General features: G+C 49.3%; 1 protein-coding gene across 1 annotated transcript in view; it reads right to left on the reverse strand.

Moving 5' to 3' along the window:
• The window catches only part of Rin2 (Ras and Rab interactor 2), a 182,214-nt gene that overhangs the window by 93,226 nt on the left and 74,372 nt on the right, over window positions 1-14,616 (reverse strand). The window contains exon 3 of the mRNA XM_023720066.1: window positions 4,450-4,542. Within this exon, the coding sequence (XP_023575834.1) occupies window positions 4,450-4,506 (57 nt within the window). The 5' untranslated portion in view covers window positions 4,507-4,542. The remainder of the gene's footprint in view (window positions 1-4,449; window positions 4,543-14,616) is intronic.

Raw genomic sequence — 14,616 nt, forward strand, 5'->3', positions numbered from 1 at the left:
CATATTTCCTTCCTGGTCAAGGGACACCAACTCGCGCCCTGACCCAGGGTCCCTGGAAACAGAGCAGTGCCATCTAGGAAGGGGGACAGAGGTGAGCAAATCCCATGGTCGCCATACTGGCCTGGCCCTCTTCTGCCATTACACTGTGCAGTAAGAGGATCTGTGGTGACAAAAGGACAGAGCAAGATCCTGTGGCAGAGTTGGAGCTGAGCTCAGATGTACCCCTGGCGCTCCCTTGGGCCACAGCTGGCTTCCTCCAAGCTCTTTATCTTGGAGCCTAGCTGAGCTACATCACCAGTGACAGATAGGCATCAGCAGGTCTGTCTGCCCTCAGGGCAGGCCATGATGTGGCAGCAGCAGGATGGGTGGGGATGGGCAGGGGAGAGTGAAGTCGGAGATGGTACAGGATCCAGCATGGGTGGGTGGCATGAACCTGCAGCAGGGATGACTCGGCAACGGTGGAGAAGGGCAGGACCATGAAGGATGTGGCAAGAACCTAAGCAGGAAGGCAGACTTGGAAGAGGGAGGAAGGTGCAGGCCTTGGGACCCAGAGAAGGACATGTTAGCTCTGGGTGCCTGGACGGAGTGGGAATGCGGTGACTTGGGACAAACAGCAAATAGCAGGGAGCCTCCTTGCCTGCAACTCAGCTTCTCCAGCTGGGAGTGATGTCTTTCTTAGGTCATCTCTTTCTTTTAATGCACCCCTGAAATTTGATGGCAGTACGTCGGCACGCTGACCACCTAGATGCAGAGGACACTGACTATTTGATTGAGGGCATCATCCTGCCTCCTGCCCCCATGTTTCCTAGCAACCAGGCAAACATAGAGCAGGAAGATGTCATTTCTCACAGGTGGTTGGGAAAAATTAACCATGGTGCTGCAAAGATGTGGAAAATGTGTGTCTGGCACAGGACACATGTGGCCCGACCTTTCAGGATGTGATCCTCACGATGGGCCTCATCAGCTATCCCAGAAGCCTCCAGCAATGCAGCCATCCCAGATCTTACAACCTAGGTGAGTCACTTTCCTGAGCCAGGGCAGAGTAGAAACCACAAGCCTGAGCATGCTCCTGGTGGTAAACAGCTGTGGTTTACAAAGACACACAGGAGAGGGGAGGGAAATGGTAAGAGATCTGAGGACCACTTTCTGGAATCGTGTACCTGACACCAGTTACAGGAGCACTCACTGAGACCCCAGAGCCAAGGATGCAGCCCAACTCCCCACACTGGGTGGCACTGTCCCAGGCAGGCATGAGCGCAGATGCTTTGGAGAGATCAGCTCTGGAATCTGGCCACAAGCCACCTTCACGGGCAGTAAGACGGTTACCTTGCTCTGCAAAGTGCATTCCTCAAGAAGGGTTTATCTAGAGCCCCAAGTTGGATGATGGAGTCTCAGGACCCTTTGTTTTATTTTGTGGTAGATAAGACGTGTCTGGTGCTGCGACAGCTTGATTAATGTCCTTCTTTGCAACCAGGCTGCCAGCTGCTCACAGACAGGGAGCACCTCTGGCTCTTCTCTCCCTGGTCTGGGCCTGAGTGTGGCTTATCACAGGCCCTTACAGATGGGACTCAAGCACGAGGTACAGTGGAAAGGCTGTGGGTCCCAGGATAGGCTGGGCACCAAGCCGTCCCAGCCAGTGACCTCCGCTGCAGCTTGTTAAAAAATAAGCCTCCGAGAGTTCCTACTGAACCCCCAAAGGGCAGTTTACTTAGCCTCGCAGATAACTCCATGCCCAATGGAGGGAGGGAGAGAGGAGATAGGGAAAGGAGGAGAGAGGGAGGAGGGAGGGAGGGAGAGGGAAAAGAGGAGAAAGGGAGAGAGAGGAAGAGGGGATAGAGGAGAGAGGCAGAGGGGACAAGAGGAAAAAGGGAGAGAGGGAGGGAGGAGAGAAGAAAAAGGAGAGAAGGGAGCAGAGAAGGAGGAAGAGGGGATAGAGGAGAGAGGCAGAGGGAAAGAAAGAGAGGGGGAGAGAGGAGAAAGGGAGAGAGGGAGGGAGAGGAGAGAGGGAGGGGTGAGAGAAGGGAAAGAGGAGAGAGGAGAAAAGGAGAAAGAGGGAGAGGGAGGGAGGGGAGAGGAGGGAAGGGGAGAGGAGTAAGTACATCTACAGCAACCATATCATTTACATGGCACACATCATGTAAATAAATTGAACAATTTAAACTGTGACCAAAAAAAAAAGAACCCGACAATAGCAAATTAAGTAGAGTAGTGCAGCTTCTACATGCATGCTTTCTCACGGGTTGGTCTGGGCCAGAACCAACGAAGTAGGCTCCCCCTGCTCCCAGCAGGCTCAGGCAGCCTCGCACCTCTCCCCAGGCAGTGCCTTTCTTATAACATAAGCCAGAAACCCAGGGTGAGCATGTTACCTCTTGTCTCACTGAGAATACTAACCCAAACACGACTTCACAGAACAGCAGAAAATAGGGTCCTGGTGGACATCAGCCTAGGCAGCTGGCTGGGGCCCACAGGGTGTCCACCTCCCTAAGGAACTTTCACAGGTCACTTTGTCCACAGTCAGTTTTCTCCTTACGCCTGGACTAAGAATCTACTCAGGTCTGTCGGAGCCAGCTCCACTAGAGCTGCTTCCCCAGCCCCCGAGGGTGGTAACTGTGGGCCAGCGACAACCTTCAGGCTGACTCAGGCCAGGCTCTGGTTTAAGGTGGGCTTTGGAATTATCCCAGACTGGTAAGTAAGTGCATGTAGAGGGTATATCCCAGGCACCTGAGGACTTGGGCCCGGTCTGTGGGGACCCAAGGTCCTCCCCTCCCCTCGCCTGCCTCTCTGACGGGGACAAGTTACACGGGTCTGATGCAAGCTGATGAAATCAACTGAGCACCGAGAATGGGCAGGACCACAGAGCTGCACTACGAGCCCTGAGAGTTGAGACCATCTGTGTCAATATCATGGAACTCTTCCTCTGAGGATCTGTTTATTCAGGAAGCTAAGGCCGCAGGCCAATAAATAGCCTCGCTGTTTGCCGAGGGAAGCTTCTGCAAGACAACCCGTCCTGTTTGCTCACCTGGGGAAATAGCTCATTTATCAACAAGGATCATTGTACCCAGCCTCACTTCAAGCCACAGCTTGCTCTAGCCACCAACCCTGGTAGGTCACAAACTTCCCAGAAACGCAGTGGTTCTGCACCTTGCACATTGCAGCTCGAAGGACTTCGGCCCGGAAATCCCGATCCTCCCACCTGCGCCTGGGTTGGCTGCTCCCAGGACTGTCCTCAGGGTGCTCCCCCGCTTCAGAGCTGCTGGATTCAGCTCTGCTTCAGCAACAGGGGGACTCCGCATAATCCACAGCGGACACCATACATCTGCTGCACTCTCTTGGAAACAGGGAGTGTATGGAGCGGAGCAGATGCACCCTTACTTAGAGCGCAGACCGGCTGGGGTAATGATTAAACACAATCACCCTTTCTCAGTAATAAAGTATCCTCACTGTTTTCCCTCTGGAGACAAGATGTAGAATTCTGAACACCTGCTTATAACAGATTTCAAATGCTTAGTTTGCCTCCATTTTTAAAATGTATTTTACGTGGTGTTCTCTCTCTCTCTCTCTCTCTCTCTCTCTCTCTCTCTCTCTCTCTCTCTCTCTCTCTCTCTTTTTGATGCAAAATTTCACTATGCAACTCAGGCTGACCTGAATGCACTTTGTAACCCAGGCTGGCCCTTGAACTCGAAGCAACCCTCCTGCCTCAGCCTTCTGAGTTCTGTGATTATAGGCATGTGCCACCACGCCCAGCTGGTTCTGTATGTTTTAAATTTTCTACAAAGATAACCACTAATTTGAGAGTGGATGAAGGGAAATAAAGCCGAAGGCCACATGAATAGAGAATGAAATTAATCTCCAAGTATAAATTAGAAATGATCATCGAGTCTCAATTAAACACAAAATCCATGTATACATGCTCCATCCCACTTAGATGCTAGCAAGGCAATTTACTCCACCAATATCAATTTCTACAGAAAGGCTGTACAGTTTTCATCATCATGCATGTGTTCCTCTCTCACCCCCAAAGAAGCTTTTGGGGTGTTGAGCCAAATGGACCACAAATAACATTCTTGCAGTCAGAGCGAGGCCAGGGGTCCCGGCGCCTGGCTTTGTGCTCCTGTGACTCACATCACAGTGCGTGGCCAGATTCTCCACAAGCACAGTTCAGCCCTCACACCACCAAATCATGCAACTGCAAGGGGCAACCAAACACTCTGCACATAAAGATGCCGTCGCTGGCCTGAACAGTATGGTGCCTCTCTCTGTCCCTGTGGGACCATAGGATCACAGCCCCACCTGCTGCAGGACACAGGGCGACAGGCTAGGGTCACCCCAGCAGGCAGGGAGGACAGGTTTCCCCTGCAGCTGCTAGGGTACCCCAGCTCCCTGTGGCCAAGCAGAGGGAAGGAGCTAGCTATAGGTGACCCCCGTGCCCCTTTCCCAGCTTCCCTTTACCTTAAAGAAACTTCCTCGCTTGTCCAGAGCGCGGGTGCCCATGGTCCACGCTGACATCTCCCCAAGCCAGTCTCTACTGCATGCCGGGGACTCCTGAAGGTAGAGACATTTTTAACGGTTAGCCCAGCCTGTAGGAAATTCCTTTCTAAGCCACAGAACACTCACAACAACAGTCCTGCCAAGATCTTTTTCCGTCAACAACACAGTGCCATTTATTTCCCACCAAAGCCCTTCCATCTCCTTTCAGGCCAATTTCCTGCCGGGCCAGCGCTGTCCCTAGACTGCGCCCCACCTCGTCGCCCCTCCCCCGCGGGAGCTAACGCACAAGGTCCTGGGGACTCTATGCGGGGAGCATAATGATGGCTTTGTGCCACTGCTTGACCTCCTGCTGAGGTCCGAAAGGACCAACATGAGATGTCCCACAGTCTACCCAAAAGCGAAGTTTCAACGTGGCTGATCGCAGGGGGATGGTGGAAGAATGAGGGTCTGTGTCTCCCAGGAAAACTGGCTTCAAAGAGCTGAGGTCATCCTGAGCCCTGCCAGACCCCTCCCCAGCCCAGGTCAGCAGGAGGGCACTGAGGCAAGGGCTCTGCATTCTCCTAGATGCCTGTGGGGCTGGCAGGCAACGCAAGCAGCGACGTCACTATTTACAGATGTCAGCTTGTATAAGGGGACAGTGAGCACACAGCCTCCTGTCATCTAAGAGGATGGGGTGGGACTCACTTTGGAATGTGGGGAAAACCCAAAGCAGGAGAACAGCAGGGTCCTGCGTCACCCCCTGGTGATCTGAGCTTAGAGCTTGCTAAGCTCCAGCATGCAAGCCAACCATCCTTCCCTAGGGCCACAAAGCCTCCAACCCTGGGATCCAAGGCAAGCACACACACCTGGGCGCGATGAGAGCTGGGGAGTCCCCAACCCCTCCTTCCTGGGGGGCTGCACAGGACCTGCAGCAATGCATCATGCCGAGGACCATCTCACCCCAGCCATGATCACTGGAGATAAAGGACAGGCAGAAAGAGCAGAATGCTACAAGTAGCTGGGGTGCAGGGCAGGGGGGTACTGAAGTCAAGGCATCCCCAGGAAGTTTACTGCAGCTGTTTTACTTCCAGCTGGGAAACCAAGAACCAGAAGGACAACAGGCACAGTGAGGCCAGCCCAGGGGCATTTCAGCAAGCGGGAAAGTGTAAATCCACACAGGCAAGGCGCACATGTGAACACGGTCACTGCATAGAGATGCAGGTACAGCCTCAGCTCAAGTTGGAATCTCATCCAGGAGAAAAAAAGGGCGCCCTTCTTTCTGAAACCCTCACCTATTTAAGGCACTGCTCTGCAGTCCCACCACTTTCCTGCCTTTCTTCCCCCTTGAGGTCCTGCTGGGATAAAGCCCAAGTTCCAGTGCCCTCCTTTTTTTTTTTTTTTTTTTTGGTGGAACCAGGGATCGAAGTCAGGCCCTTGCATTTGCCAGGGAAGTGCTTATTCCACTGAGCCATCTCCCCAGCCCCAGTGCCCTCCTGGGAGCTACCCAGCCAGCTGCCGAGGCTTCGGAGGCCCAGCCTTCTGAATTTCATCCTGGCAGCAGAGGACAGGTTGGAACAGCTCCACAGAGTGCAGCGCTGTGCTCAGAGCTAGGTATGGGGCAGGAATTTCAGGAGCCAAAAATGCACTGCTCACACCCAGAAGCACACAGGCCTCTTTAAAAACTCCCACCCTCAGGACCATTGCCTTAACCATCTTGCGTATATAAATGTATGGCTTTGCCCCTGCCATGTTTCCTAGCTTTTCTCCTTGCCTTCTCTTCACTGTTTACTCCTTTTCGCTTTCATTTAGTTGTGTTATACTTTTCAATTTTTATTTCTTCTTTTGAGTTCTTACACTAGGGAGACTATACCATATTTACACATGTGGGTCTAGTTTATTTCACTCATGTGTATATCTTCAAGTGGCATCCACTTATATATAAAGGCTTCGAGTTTATCATTCTTTACAGCTGAGTAATACTCCATTGTATAAAAATACCACATCTTTTTCATCTACAATATATGAATGACAATGGAATACCCATCTCTGACAAAAGTAAACAAAAAGGGGGATATAAATGAAGGACCATGTTGTAGGAAATATATATATATATGTATATATCTATATCTATATCTATATCTGTATATACAAAATAGTTAGCATAGATATACAGCTACTTTCTCTTAGTTCAATAAGAAGACAGTTTGAACTAATAGTGTTTAGACAAGATATTATGCCTGTATCTTGTACTATGAATAACTACTACAAAGACAACAATATGCCATATGCTAATTATTGTAACTGTCCTACTAACCTGTTTTGAAACTGTCTCATTGCTACTTCTTTCTCAGTAAAATTAATAAAAAAAAATAAAAAATGAAATCTCCCACCCTGCTTGAAACCAAGCCTGAGGTCTCTTGTCTGTTTTCTTTCAGACATTCTTGGCAGGGGATTCCCTGCAGCCGGGCACGTAAGAAATTGAAAAGTGACAGCCAAGACTTCATTCTTCATCCAGATCCACGTTTCTTGGTGCTGTCGCGAAGCGTTCCATGGAAAGGCCCACTGGATGAGCCGAGACAGGCAGGAACTTCTGCCTACTTTGGATGCCAGAGCTTTACTAGTTTGCCCAGCCTGGCTGCTGACGCTTGCATATACCTTAGCCTCAACTTATCTGCACTTCAATGTCTGGCCTGATTTAGTGGGCAGGGGCAGGTGGCATCCTCCCTCCTAGGTGCAGACTGTCGTAGGGGGTAGGAGAGTATGGCCAGGTGTCCAGCAGCTGCCTCCCATAGAAAGGAAGCTGGGGACTGTCCCATCAGCCATGCAGATAGCACATGGAAAAAGCATTACTAGTTCTTAAAAGAGGGATGGGATGGGGAAGTAGAGAGGATTATGATTTGAAATACGTGAGTACCAAGTCTCCATGATAAATGCATTCACTGTGGGTTGCAAACATAGACTAATAAAAATACACAATCAAAAGCAAAACATAAGTAAATAAAAGTGCAAAGATTGGGGCCGGGGAGATGGCTCAGTAGAATAAGTGCTTCCCTGGCAAGCGCAAGGACCTGAGTTCAATCCCCGGTTCCGAAAAAAAAAAAAAAAAAAAAAAAAAAAAAAAAAAAAAAAAAAAAAAAAAAAAAAAAAAAAAAAAAAAAAAAAAAGTGCAAGATTATGGCTCCAGGCTCGTTCCAATAGTTTTCTTCCCAAATTCCAGACCTATGACTCCAAGCACTTCAATCTAAGTACACTGCCATTTCTCCTTGGACCCTGGGCTCCCACCTCTCCCTGCAGATGTCACCCAGTGGTTGCCTCCTACAACCACCCAAGTAAAGGCTGGGCTGAAAATGAAAATGTACCATACTTTGAGCGGCTGTAAAATTCCTCCAGACTCAGAGCAGTGAAACTCTTCCTGATTTTTCTGAAGGGTAAAGCATTGCATTTTAGAAAGCCAAGTCTGATGTGCCCTAGATCTTTCTAGATGCCCGCAACACCACTGTCTACACCGCAGGAACACCATCCAGGGAGCTGCAGGGGTTGAAAGGGCAGACAGGAAATGAATGCTCCTGGCTTTCTCAAGAGTTCCAGGCTTTAAGGAGAGTCACATGGAGTGAAAACATTGTCTCAGGCTTTCACAGAGAGCAAATTGGTCAAGCAATGGCCATGACTCATCCACATGGCTGACACTGACAAAGGATCCACAAACTGCAGCACAGGGTTTCAGGATAAATCCTGAGGGGATTTGACTGATATCAGATACAAAAGTTACAGTTCTTGTTATATAGGTCTTGGTTTATCTTGGTCTTAACCATCCAGCAGAGAAGTATAAAAACGAAGTATAAAAAGTAAAGCCATATTAATATGCTGAGCTGTAAAAGGCTCAAGTCAACAACTTGTGACACTGCCAGTCCTGCGGATGACCCACTACTATTATGGACTAGTGGACTATATTGGAATATTTTGCTGAATTCATGTACCTACAATATTTATTTATTTTTTTAATATTTATTTATTTTTATTTATTACATTTATTTATTGTGTGTGTGTGTGTGGCCAGCTCAGCCCACCAGGGGGCGGGGCTGGCTGGCATGTGGTGCTGGAGGATTGAACCGCGGTCCCTGTGCTTTGCCAAGCTTGTTTCAAGTAGGTGCTTTAGACCACTGAGCCATCTCTCCAGCCCCTACCTACAATATTTAAATACTAATGGAATACCCATCTCTGACAAAATTAAACAAAAAAGGGAGATACAAACGAACGACCACTTTGTATCTGTATATTCAAAATAGTTAGGATAAATATACAGCTGCATTCTCTTAATTCAATGAATAGAGAGATTTGTTCTAATAGTGTTTGTGGACAGGATATCGTGTCTGCATCTTGTACAGTGAATAACTACTAAGACAACAATACGCAGTGTATTGATTATTGAAACTGGGCTAGTAATCGGTTTTGAAACTGTCTCATTACTATTTGTTTCTCAATAAATTTTTTTTTTTAAAGAGCTCCAGGTTTGGTCCCTGGAGAGCAAGCCATGCCCCATGCTGTACTTTCTGGTAGCTCCAGAGGTGACTGCTAGGTGCATGAAGGTTGGCACCTGGCTGGCCCCAAGCTGGTAAGCCAGCTGCTTGAGGCCAGGCCAGCCCGACTCTCTTGCTCAGGTACAAGACCACCGCTGTGGCGAGGTACCTGCTGCTGCTTGGCACTGGGGACTCAAATCCAGAGTCCCAGTTCCATGATTATTAAGCTGGGCAAGGTTCTTGTACTTCTGCTCCTGCCTAGCTGGAGTAAGAACCAGACAGACTGGGGTACTGTCAGTCAGGGTTGCTCCACTGTAGGGATCTGTTCTGTGTGAACATCAAAGTGCCAAGATGTCCCTGTCACTAGGCCATGTAATCTTATCGGACCTCTGTCCTACTTACACCTCTTTGTTGCCGACAGACACGTGACATGCATCTTGCGACTGTACGGAGGTGACCCTTGCCTTCCCCTCCTCTACCTTTTTCTCTTTTCTTCAGTACTGGGGATTGAGTCCAGGGCACAGAGCTGCAGCCCCAGCTCTTCTAAAAACAACTGTTATTTTTTTTAGTTTGAAAGCAGGTCTCACTAAATTGCTAAACTGCCCAGGCTGGGCTAGAACTTGCCGTCCTCCTGCCTCAGCCTCCCAGAGTGATTACAGATGTGTGTCGGCATGATGGGCTCATTCCTCTCTCCTTGATTCATCTAGTTGAATTGCATCCTTCTTGACTGGGTGGGTAGTTTTTAATTGTCAGGTAACAACTGTCCATATTTGCCGTGTGCACCACAATGTTTTGAAATGCATCTGCACATGGCAGAATGAGGTCGGATGGGGCACAGAGCTTCCCCTCACACATTTAGTGCTCAGTGGGCTGAGAATGCTTCAGATCTGCACTTTGGATTCTTTAGCAAGCACTGCCCCAGCTCCCACTTCCTAAGTCATGTGCTTTAGATGCCAAGTGCAGACCCTCACAGCACACCGGCACTTGGCTCTTGGTGGTACTCGGGACACTGAGCTCACCAGAGCGTGGCCCACACCTCCCTGCTGCCAGGAAGAGGTGGCCAGGAAGGTTTCCGGATCACGCTTCCACGCGGCCTTCCAGAGGTGGGAAGAGGAGATGCACAGGAACTGGAGGCTTGGTCAGCATGATCTCATTATCTTGATTACTTTACACCCCGCTGGACAGAACAGAACCCAGCACTTACAAGTTCACCTCTGGGACCCTCAGCCCCCCTCTCTCATCCTGCCTCAGCTCCCTGAGGCTGATCTGCTTGCTTCTGAATTATCTGGTCTTTTCTAAGTGAGGCAGAAGAGGTTGGGGGCAGCCCCATGTTGCAGCCAGGGACAGTCTCCGAATAGTTCCATAATCACCTTTGCATTACCACAGATTTTACAAGTTGGACAGGAAAGTGTTATTCCAGGCTCTGACTCCACAATTTAAGTTATGTGACTCTAAAAAAAGTTTCTTTAAAAAATGCCTTGTATCTCTGTCCAGCACTGCTTTTTCCCTCACTCAACAGTCAAAACCTTTTAAAGCTGTTCTGAGAGTAAGAAATTCTTTCACCCAACAAGGAACCTAGTTTATGGAAAAGCAAGAAATCAAAAGCAAAGAAATATACTCCAACCCTCTTATGCCAAACTTCCTTCCTTCCCTGTCCCTCTTTCTCTCCCTCCTTTCTGCCAGGTACAGAGAGGGTAAATCACTCAACTCTGTGCCTTTGTATGGCTGCTGTGCAAATAAAGTGAGTCCCAGTGAGCATCCACCTTTCCCCTGCGCAGAAGACGGGGTTCACAGACAGGAACTCAAGCCATCCACACTACAACGCTCTGCCCGTGTCCATGTAACCAGGCCCATGCTGTGGATGGACACATAGCCATCCAAAGGCAGCAGGTGGCAGCTCTGCTTCTGCAAAGTCCTCTTTTCCTCGGTGGGAAACAGGCCTTCTGACCTCCCACTCTATCTTCCCCATTAAAGCCATCCAAGAATCACTCACCTGTGAACCCAGAGTTTGGGTCTGTTCTGTGTTACTATAACACAATACCTGGGGCCGGGTCACTTCCTAAAGCAAACAGGTACATTCAGCTCTCCAGAGCTCATAAGGAGAGTGGCTGCCCTGCCGGCAGTTTTAGGAGGTATGGGGCACGTGGGTGAAAGAGGGAGTTTCTTCTTGTGGAGCCACAAGGGTCACCGTGGAGCCACCACCCCGATGACCTGATCCAGCTCTGATCACATCCCGAGGTCCCACCTCTGACAGCCTCCCAGTGCCCCCACCCGAGTGGGGAGTGAAGTCTGGTATAGGTTTGGAGAGGACAAACGCTGGCATCCTCTTCACATCCCCACAGATGGGGCTTCCTCTCATGAGTGACAGCTTCTCCTGGACCTGTGTCTCAGGGCACCTGCAGCAAGGCTGAAGACAGATGGAAGGTGTCATCCCAGCTGTGGCAGTATATTTCCCAACCCTGCCTGCGTGGGTGGTAGCTTCTCCTGTCCCATGTGTAAGCGTCCTCAGCCTTGGGCTCTTGGACAAAGATCTTAGGCTGGAGGACCCTGGCACTCTGGTCTTCCTCAGGATCTGCATGTCAGCTTCTGAGTGCTCCAATTTAGCTTCCTTACCACATCTCTCTGTCCAGGATGCTAGAGTCCACAAGGGTGCTTACTTTCACTAGGGAGCTCATTACCCGGCAGCTCTTGGGTGGAATCCACACTGCAGATTATCTACTACACTTCAAATTATTGGTGGTACTTTGTCCGTGGTGCTGGGCAAGGCCAGCCCCAGGACCTCATGCATGGGGCAGCAGGTGAGCTAGAGGCCAGTCACGTGTTCAGAATCCAGGGGCTGGCCTTGCTCTAGCCCTGAGAACACGGAGCTCCACAGTGGAGCCATGGGAACAAGTTGTTGGGATGACAGCAAGGCCAGCGCAGTGGGCACCTGGTCTCGGTGCTCTTCCCTGTTGACTGTAGTACAGAGAGAGAGCTCTGAGAATGTTTCGCTTTTAGTGTGCTCAGCTAAACCCTGAGACTGGCAGCTTCAGCTCCATCACATGCTCCCTCGCCCTGTGTGCAGGGCATAAGTACAGATGCCAGCCAAGCTGGTTGTCGCTGCCTCTCTACCAGAGAGGCCAGCAGGTCCCACCTGGCCCCAGCTTTCCTTTCATTTATGCATTTACAGATTTTTCTTAATCTCTCATTGCCCCCGCTCAGGATCGGGCTGGGTGCTTGGGCAGGTGGCGCCCGACCTGGGGCCTGAGTACGGGGACCTCAGTAAGCCAAGATGCAGAGACACTCTGGGAGTGAGTGCCATAAATTAGGGGGTAGAGAACACTGAGTGATCCCTGTGTGTAAAACAATGAGCAATTCAGGACCTAAACATCATTCTTCATACGCTGAAATGCTTAAAGCTTTGCCTGAGGTTAGAGGGATGCCTAGCAAGACTACACCGCTGGCTAAATTTTGAGTTTGTTTCCAAAAGAAGGAACTATACATTTACATACTTGGGAGGGAATAAAAAAAGCAGCTTAGAGTCGGGCTGGGTAAAAAGCTGACCAGATGTATCTAAACTCCTCCAGACTTTTAAAGGATGATTTAACAGGGAAAAGCCACAATTACTCAATTCACTCCACACCTTAGTCCTATTCATTTTCTAGATAGGACAGAAGCTCCTCCAGAGCTCCAGGCCCACAGGTCTGTCCACAACTCCTAGGCACCATGGCCACACCAACCTGGCCACACCTGGGGGCGGGACTCAAGTCCTGAGCCCAACACGCAGTGAGCACAGGCCCACTGCATCGCTGCTCAGCAGGGACGGCAGACCCAGGCCAGCAGTGCTTCAGCGGACAGGATCTTCCATCAGAAACTCAGAGTCCGAGAGGGCTTGGGATTGAAAGCAGCTTTACAGCCCTATGGCAGCTCCATTCATGGAGACCAGATATGGGGTGGAGGAGGCCTTGGACCCCACAGGGGGCTGGAGTCACAGACTGTGCTCCTGGCAGCCCCAGAAGCCTGGGTAGATTCCTGTTCTTTCTCTTCCATCAAAAATACGTTTTGGCTAGAGCAGCGTCCCAAAGACAGAGGACACAAGTTCTGGGAGTGGGCGGGGCTCGAAGATGTCAGCATCACTCATCTGATGTTTAATTCCATGATCTTGGAATGATCAGGTGGCACAGATGGAGAGAAAGCTTCTCCCCCAGAACAAATCTTGGAGGTGGCATCTGGGTGAGGTGATTTAGTACAGGGACAGTGCTAAGCCATCGAGGTAGATGCTTTGATCTGGGGGTGGAAAAGACAAACAGAAGCTGAGTTTCTACTTCTTTTGCCACTGCTGCGGAGGGCAGTGGAGGTCTCTCTTGTTTTTTTTTTTTTTTTTGGTTTGTGTTTTGTTTTGTTTTTAATTTAAATGTCTGACTTGAATGAAATGCAGTTGATTCAGCTCCTCTGTTTATGGGACAGAGCTGAGAATTGCTGTAAAGGAGGTTTTTATTTCTGTTCTTTCCCTCCTTCCCTCCCTCCCTCCCTCTTGTGTGTGTGTATGCCAGAGATTGAACACAGGCTTCCACACATGCTAGGCAAGTGCTACACCACTGAGCCACACCCCAGCCCTTTTAAAATTTTATTTTGAGAGAGGATCTCACTAAGATGCCCAGGATGGCCTCAAACGCATAGCAACCCTCCTGCCTCAGCCTCCCAAGTGCTGGGATTACAGGCATGTGCCACCACACCCACCACCTTTTCCTGTTTGAATATAAAAGTTGAAAGCTCTTTAAGTCTCCATATTTTATTCTGTGTTTTGTTTTTCTGTGGTGCTGGAGACCAAATCCAGGGCTTTGGATATGCTGGGTTTGCACGTGACCACAAGGCACAGCCGTGTCTCTCATGTTTTACTCTAAAGTCTGCATTTCAGCTTTTAGGCTCAGAGCTCGGACCCTGGTCAAGTTGACATCTGTATATGATGCAAAGCTTGAGAGTATTTTTCCACATGGGTAGGCATTTAATTTTAATGTTATGGAAATCACTTCTTAGAGATGAATTCTGTTCCTAGTAAATATTATTTCAGAAATGTGATTGATCAGACAGATTTTTGCCCTCATGAATCTTGACTTTCAGCTTCCTGCTTTGCAAGGCAGCTGCTTTCATTGTTTCCAGAGTCCCACTTTTCTGGACTAAATGCTGAGTGTCTGAAGTCTGTAAGATTGTTTGATGCTTCTGTTGAATTTTGCCCTCGCTTTATAGCAGTTGTGAGGTCTCTACAAGCATTTTTTTTCTCCTCTTGTACCTCTTCTTCCTCTTCCTCTTCCTCTTCCTCTTCTTCTTTTCCTCCTCCTCCTCCTTTTGTACTTTAGGGCCGGGTCTTGCTATATTGCCCAGGCTGTCCTGGAACTCACAGTGACTGTCCTGCCTCAGCCTCCCGAGCACACATCACCACGCCTGGGTTAAGTGTTATTTTTCTGAGTCCAACTTTCTTCATTTTCTACAATTCCAAACAGATGTAACTCCTGAGGCAGAGTCTGGATAGCTCATAAATGACACCAAGTGCAGTTTTACCAGTTTCATTAGGAAATTGCACAATACTGGATATCTTTAAATTCTTATATAATCAGTGAAAAAAAACAGAAGCAATTCTCTTCAAGCACTCTAA

Source organism: Octodon degus, unplaced genomic scaffold (genome assembly GCF_000260255.1).
Source record: "Octodon degus isolate 3935 unplaced genomic scaffold, OctDeg1.0 scaffold00073, whole genome shotgun sequence".
Classification (NCBI taxonomy): domain Eukaryota; kingdom Metazoa; phylum Chordata; class Mammalia; order Rodentia; family Octodontidae; genus Octodon; species Octodon degus.